The sequence below is a fragment of the Didymella exigua genome (genome assembly GCF_010094145.1).
Source record: "Didymella exigua CBS 183.55 unplaced genomic scaffold M421scaffold_32, whole genome shotgun sequence".
NCBI classification, from domain to species: domain Eukaryota; kingdom Fungi; phylum Ascomycota; class Dothideomycetes; order Pleosporales; family Didymellaceae; genus Didymella; species Didymella exigua.
The window spans coordinates 310,408-317,861 of record NW_022984806.1 but is presented as its reverse complement, the minus strand read 5'-3'; the positions used below and the strand labels follow the sequence as shown (position 1 = coordinate 317,861).

Below are 7,454 nucleotides of genomic sequence, written 5' to 3'. Positions count from 1 at the left end.
CTCTTGTCGTTGTGGGTGTGGAGAGCTAGTGCTCTGTCAAGTTGTGCCGTAGCTCTTCGCGTGGAGAGCCTTGCAGTAGGCCTAGCGATGCCCTTATACTGCAAGAACAAGGAGTGACAAGGCTGTCTCCTTGTCTTGTTGGTAGTTGTGGCCTTCAACTGAACGTGAAAATCTAGGTAGCGCACAGGCTATTTTAAAAAGATTTCAGCTTAGCAAAGAACTGAAAGACAAAAGAGGGCAGTGCGCCTGCCACAACGCCTGCAGCAGAAAGCAGATGTTAGGAAACAGATTTACAAAGGCATTTGAGTTGTGTTTTGACAAAAAATCAATGAAAATCGACCTTTTGCTGACCTGGAAAAGTTGATGTTCAGGGCTGGCTGGAGAGGTTGGTTGGTTGGTTGGTTGGTATTCATTTTACGTCTGGTTGATGGAGATTAAGTCTGCCATCTTGCCTCCCAAAGGGCATATACAACGTGCTAAGCTATGGAATTACAGTGCTGACACACTACCTTAGAAAGCATTTCTTGCGTACGCGGGTATTGCTACCATTTCAGAACTACAGCTCCCCGTCCAGTTGGGGAGACTGAGCAGTGTGTGTACATTAGGGTGAATCCCTTGTGTGTGTTCAAAGGCAGTGAAGTGCCAAGAGAGGGAGTAGGAAAGAGAGGGTGGGTGTAGAGAGCCGGTGCTCTGTTGAGTTGAAGCCGTGGCTCTGCGCAAGGAGAGCCTTTGTGCCAGGCTTGGCTATGCCTGTGTCGAAGGAGATAGGTGTAGTAGGAAGGCAGACCTAGGCCTGTCCTTCTTCTTTATCTCTTAGAAGTTGTGAAACAGAAGGCCATGCTGGCCGCCTTGTTTGCGTGTTGAGAGCCGGTGCTCTGTCGAATTGTGCCGTAGCTCTTTGCGTGGAGAGCCTTTGTGTTTAGGCCTGGCAGGTGCCCATATCTTGCAAGAATGAGGAGTGGCAAGACTGTCTCCTTGTCTTAGCGGTGGTTGTGGCCTTCAACCGAACGTGAAAATCTGAGTAGCGCACGGGCCATTTTGAAAAGATTTCAGCTCAGCAAAGAGCTAAAAGACAAAAGATGGCAGCGCGCCTGCCACAACGCCTGCAGCGGAGAGAGGACGTTGGAAAACAGATTTAAGAAGGCATTTGAGTGGCTGGAGAGGTTGGTTGGTTGGTTGGTATTCATTTTACGTCTAGATAATAGGGATAAAGTCCACTATCTCGCCTCCCGAAGGGCATATACGACGTGCTGAGCTATGGGATTACAGTGCTAACACACTACCTTAGAAAGCATTTCTTGCCTGCGTAGGTATTGCTACTGTTTTAAGCTACAGCTCCCCTGCCAGTTGGGGAGACTAAGCAGTGTAGATACATTAGGGTGAATCCCTTTTGTGTGTTTAAAGGCAGTGGAATGCCGTAAGAGTAGAAGAGAGAGGGAGAGTAAGAAGGAGAGTGAGGAAAGAGTACGGTTGTTTGCTGCTGTCGCAGCACAGGGTAAGCTACTAGGGGCAGACCTTAGTGTAGTATTAAGTGAGTTGGGTGAAGGCTTCAAAGGCCTCTAGATCCCTAATAAGCACACTAGTATATGCTACACCTTTGCTACGGCTGGATGGTGGTATAGGTAGTTAGAGTGGCTATTGGCTGAAGGACCCTTAGGTCTTGCAGCAGAGTATAAGGTGCTCTAGTGTCTTGTTGCGCCTGCATAAGCAGGTAAGTGTTGCGTTGTTGTGTTTGTACTTTTAGTAGTACTAGGCAAAGTTGCTATGTATAGATTAGATTAAGAGCAGTCTAGCTAGGGTGGCTCTTAGTAGGTCTAGTTTAGGTAGTCTGCTGCGTGGTGTATAGTTAAGATCCTAGCTCTTATACTATTTTAAGAGCTTAGTCTTCTTGTTAGACCACCATGTTTGTTGCGTGTGCTGTAGTATCTTGCGGGCTATTGTCTTGATGCCTGAGAGTGTAGGCATAGCCGCTATTCCAGTCGGGGGTGATGGGTGCTGGGCTTCTAGGTTGGCAAGTCTGTCTGCTGCTTCGTTTCCTTCAATGCCTAGGTGCCCAGGGGCCCATTTGATTGAGACGTCGTGTGTCTCCATGGCACTGTGGCACTCCAGGAAGGCCCACTGTGAGGTAGGGGGTGCGTCGCCCCTAAGGCACCATATGACTGAGGTGCTGTCTATGCATAGCCAGATTCGGCGCGTGCGGAGCGCTGGTTGTCTGATAGTGTGCTGGAGGCCTTTCCACGCTCCAGTTGCCTCAGCGTCAAAGACGTGCGAGGTAGAGTGGAGTAAACCACGTCCAGTCTGCAGTTGCTTTCTATTCTAATACACAGCAAAGCCATAGGTGACCTGCTTTTCTCCTTCCTTTGTGTACTATTTAGAGCCATCTAAGAAGATAGTAACGTCTAAAGGTAGAAGGTTAGCCTACTATTCTTAGAAAGCCTTTACTGCAGACTTTTTATCTAAGCCTATAGTACATCGGGAAAAGTTTTTCGAAATCCGGCCTAGACCGGCCGTTGCTGACAGTCGTGGCATGGTCGTGCAACGGCCGTTCAACGGCCCCAACGGCCCCAATTTGCGCCCAACGGCCCTAATTTCGCGCCAACATTGCTAACAGCCAAAACGCTGAGTGCCTATATTTAACAAACTTAAAACGACATTGCAACGTTATTGCATGGCTACCCTTAGTGCTAGCACTAGCATTAAATATTCAAAAATTGCGAAATTTCACGTACAGATAGAGCGAAATTGTAGCTTCAAAATGAGCGAAAAATTATTGTTGTAGGCCTACTATAACGCGAGTTATAGAGCGTTGAAGGTTTGTTTGTTGAAGGTTAGTGTTTTGAAGTTGCGACAGCACACCATAGCAGCTGCAGCTGCGCCCGCACACAACGTTGCAGCTGCAACAGCATACAGCATAGCACCTGCTGACCAGCACACACACTCACACACACACACACACAGCAGCAGCGCAACAGGAGCTTGCAGAACAGGCAGGCCTAGGCGTAGAATTGTTGGTTTACCTACTATTCTTGAATAATATTCTTATATTTTCTAACATTCAGGCTGCTAGAGCCCTAGCGAAGAATCTTAACTTAGTGTCTTGGCAAGGAACATCAAGCTTAAAACCTTCTACGCTTAATAACTATTCTATTAGTAGGCCTATAATGTTATTTAATAGCTTATTTTAAAGAGGAGACTTAGTAGTATATTAATATAATAAAAGTATAGTTTATTAAGCAGAGCTACTATTATAGCAGGATTAGGAGTTGTTGTGGCTATTGCAGCTGTTAGGACTGTTGGAGCCGTTGGCTCAAAATTGGCTGGACATTGAATGCACATTGAATGGCTGTTGTAGGCCTACAAGTCCTACTGTTGCCCACAGTACAATGCCACGATTTCCCGATTTCGACAACGGAAAAACTTTTCCCGATGTAGGGTCTGTGCAACAGCTAGGTGAGTAGTAAGGGGCTGATAGTGTTGTCCTAGGTATCTCAGGCAGAAGAGATCCTAGATACTAGACCTTAGTCCGCATTCGCTGCAGCTTTCCAGCTGACCTGCCTATGCTCATCCTTATAGCTACTGTGCGGCTGGCAAGTGGATGTTCTGCATCTACCGTGCGTAGATGTGTTGCAAAGCAGAGTTTGGCTTCTTCCAGTGCAGTGGCAGCAGAGGGTAGTCCAGCGTCTCGGAAGAGAGTAGCAATAGGGGTTGTTCGCCACACCGGGAGGATCCCTCTTGCTGCTATAGCCAGTGTTTTGTCCATAACCGCTATGTGCCACCCAACATAGGCACTGACTTCTGCTGGTCTTCCAGGTTTGAGTGTACGTGGAGGTTTAGTACGGCCTCTGTACCAGCACTCAGCCCCATACAGAAGAGACAGGTATACGCAGGCGAGGGTAGCCTTGCGAAGGGAGCTAGCTGGTGGTCCGTAGGCTGTGTTTGCTAGGCTGTGGATATGGTAGGCTACCTTGGCCGCTTTTGCATTGTGCGTGGCTACATGCCGCTTAAAGGTGAGTTTGCAGTTAAACCAGATCCCTAGCTATTAGAGGGCTGGCTAGGTTCTTAACGTGTTTAGCAAGATTAGATTAATTGTGTAATGCTTGTCTATCACACAGGGGGGTGCGTAGCTACTCTTCTATTAAGTAAGGTGGATCATTTCTTGTTTTTCTAGGGCAAAGGTGACCTTGTTAGCTGTGCCCTATGCTCTAATCTGTTGTAGGTCTGCTGCTAGGAGCTCTACGTTCTTATCTAGGGATTGTGAGGCTTGGTATAAGCATATGTCATCTGCGTATCTAAATCTCTTCTTTGTGTCTATAGACAGCAGCTCTGCCAGATACAGTGTGTACAGGATTAGGGAGAGGGGTGAGCCCTGCAGCGTGCCGCAGGCGACTAGGCGGCTAGGGGTAGTAGCTTAGCCTAGGCGTACTTGGACCCTTTAATTAGTAAGGAAAGAGTTAACAAAGAGGATAGTCCTTTGTAGCTAGCCCTGTTAGGCTATCTAGTGCAGAAGGCAGTTCTTAAGGAGAGCGTTAAAGGCGCCTTGCACATCTAATGTTACTATTGTGACGTGCTAGCCTTTAGCCCACGCAGCTTCTGTGTTATGAGTAAATGCTGCAGTAAGATCTACAGCAGAGCGCTTTAGGAGGGCGCCTCTATGTTAGGGGCTAAGGATCTTGTAGGTTATGGCAGTCCACGCTATTCTTCTGGCCACTGTCCTTTCAAGTCCTTTTCTAATGCAGGAGAGGAGTGCTATAGGTCTCTAGGATTAGGGTGACGTCTGGTCTTTCTTTCCTGCCTTGGGTATTATGGCTACCTCTGCGAGCTTCTACTAGCCTAGGAAGTAGTTTAGTTAAAGGCATTGCTAAAAGATCTATCGTATAAGTTCCCTAACCTGGGCCCAGCAGGCGCGGAGCAGTCGCACTGTAGAGTGGTCAGTTCCTGGCGATGTGCTGGAGACCCCTATTGTATTTCGCTCAGCTTCCTCTAGTGAGATGTGTGTGCTCCAAGGGAGAGACGCTCTTGCTTCCTGCTCTGGTTGGTGGCTGAGGTCGTCTTCTGCTGTGTAGCGGTTGAGGATTTCCTCTCGGAGTGCCTCTGCCTTCTCTAGGGGGTCAGATATTGTTTTGCTGTCTATTATAAGAGGGGTGTCCTAGTAGTTTAGTGTAAGCTTGTGCTAGGCAATCACCTTAAACAGATCCTTGCTATCCTTAGCATTATTAATAATATATCTCTAGTATTGCCTTTTAGCCTGTTAGACTGTTGTCTTAAAGGCTTGTGTTTCCTCTAGTAGGGCGCTGCTGCAGCAGTGTTGTCTGGCGTGTTTGTAGGCTTAGTAGGCTGTCTTGCACTCCTTGGTCCACCACAGTGCGGCGCGTCCTTGCTTGCGATCTAGCTTGCCTGCTGTCTGTATAGAGTGCTAGAATGCCTCTGTCAGCAGCACAACGCATCTGTCAAGCTGTGCTGCGTTATAAGCCCTGAGCAGGTCTGGGATGTTCTAGACGCCTATCTCAACAAGCCCTGTGAACTTAGGTAGGCCTGCTTCTGCGACTCAGTAGTGGTGCTAATCTAGGTGCTGCATGTCCCTTGTAGAGGTAGGGACATAGGTTACTATTGTCTCGTGGTCTGATCCGCTGTGCATGCTCGCATCTACTCGGGACTGTGCGAATGGGACATTGGAGAAGGTAAGGTCAATGACCTGGCCAGCTTGGTGTGTTGGCTGTCCTGGGATGCCGATGTAGTCCATAGAGGCAGCAGCAGCCCATCTAGCTAGCTCGGCACCCCCGTTGGCTGCGCTGGCGGTAGGATTGAAGGACTCATGCTTAGCGTTGAAGTCACCCCCTATGAGGCATTGTTGAGGAGGTGCAAGATGCGTAACGTATTGGATTACGCTAGGGGTGTATAGCTGTCTGTAACAGTTAAGGATTAAGACACTGTTTACAACAGCCCACAGCAGATCTAGGTGATTAAGGCTTTCTCTAGCCTAGAGTTTCAGGTGGTGCCCTTTGCGTATATAGGTCATCACCCTAGGGCAGACTAAGCCTAGTGTGTTAGGGGCATCCTAGGTGCTAATAGGTGCAAGGTGTCTATAGCCTAGGTAGGTAGAGGTTCTTAAGTTAGCACAGGTGAAGGGTTCTTGGACGCATACTACGTCTATGTCCTTCTGAAAGGCCACTTCTAGTATAGTAATGTGGCAGGGGGAGCTTCTGCCAACGTTGGCCCAGCATACGCGGAGTTGGTTTCTCTGCTTGCTGGGCTTTTGTTGCCTGTTGTGGGCGGAGGTAGTGTGTTGGTGTCCTAGCATGTAGATAGTGGATCCTCGCTCATGCTGGTGTCCTCCCTCTCTGAGGTGGAGGTGTCAGTGTAGATAGTTAATCGTGGGCGCATACTGTTGGCAGACATGTCCCTCACATTTAGGTTTGCACGGCCTGCAGCAGCCCGTCTTGGTCTCTTTTCCCTGCTAGTGGGTAAGGATGCTTGAGAGGCGCTGCTTATTTCAGTTGTAGCTGCCCTGCTCTCTTCCTCTGGTGCTTGCCTTCGGAGAGGAGAGTGGGGAGCTAGGATCTCTTAGGTGTCCTCTAGGGTGGTATCCTCGTGCTGCGACGTTGCTTGGTTAAGGGTTTCTTCTACAGTCCTGTAGAGATGCTAGTATGTTGCTCTGCCTGCGCGGCAGATAGAGTTTAGTTTAGTCTTAGTGGGCTTGATTATGTGTCTATGCGCCTGGCAAGGGGCTGCAGGACAGTTAGAGTGACTAGCTGGGTGAGGGCCATGGCAGTTAGCACACTTGGCTTTATGAGGGCAGCTGTCCCTATAGAGCCCTTGGTGTCTATCTGTGCGGTCCCCACAGTGTCCACAGCGGGCTACTCTAGTGCAGCAGGCGGCGTTGCAGTATTGTTGGCAGCCTAGATTGTGTCGCTGTATAGCAGGGTGTTTGTGGATTTCTTTAGAGAACTGGCTAGTGCCAAAGAGCTAGAATAAGTAGACTAGCTCCTTGTATAATATAATCTAGGTAGTTAGGCCATTCTAGTTAGCCCTGTGTCGTGAGGTTCTGCAGCTAACTAGCTGCTTGCCTGTTTGTGAGCAGACTTCCTCCTCTACTAGCTAGATAGTAGTAGGTAGTTCAGTGCCATCTAGAGTCTAGAAAGAGCTATAAACTCCTTATACGGCGTAGTTAATCTAGTATTCTAGGGTCCTAATTGCATCCCTACCTAGTGCTTTTACTATAAGCTCCTAGTTTTCTTAGGTTAGGAGTTAATCCCTAATTGTTTTGCTTGCAGGCGTGATTGCCCAGCCTGTGTTAATTAGCGATGTAGTAGGGATGTCTTAAAGGGTAATTCCTTTAATGCTCCTGCAGACTGCCTGTCTTACTACAAAGGGGGAGGGTTGTTGTAATTGCACTGCTGGGTTAGAGATTGTGACAAAGATTCGATTGTCTTCCTTTGGCTTAGGGGGCGGGCCAG

General features: G+C 48.4%; 1 protein-coding gene across 1 annotated transcript; it reads right to left on the bottom strand.

The window, feature by feature from the left end:
- Positions 1–806: 806 nt before the first annotated feature.
- Positions 807–1,037, bottom strand: M421DRAFT_8234 (uncharacterized protein; the record flags this gene model as incomplete). The annotated part of the gene is made up of 2 exons (XM_033597534.1): positions 807–967; positions 1,031–1,037. The coding sequence occupies 2 exons, from the start codon at positions 1,035–1,037 to the stop codon at positions 807–809; spliced, it is 168 nt and encodes a 55-aa protein (XP_033445422.1).
- Between the last annotated feature and the right edge of the window lie 6,417 nt (positions 1,038–7,454).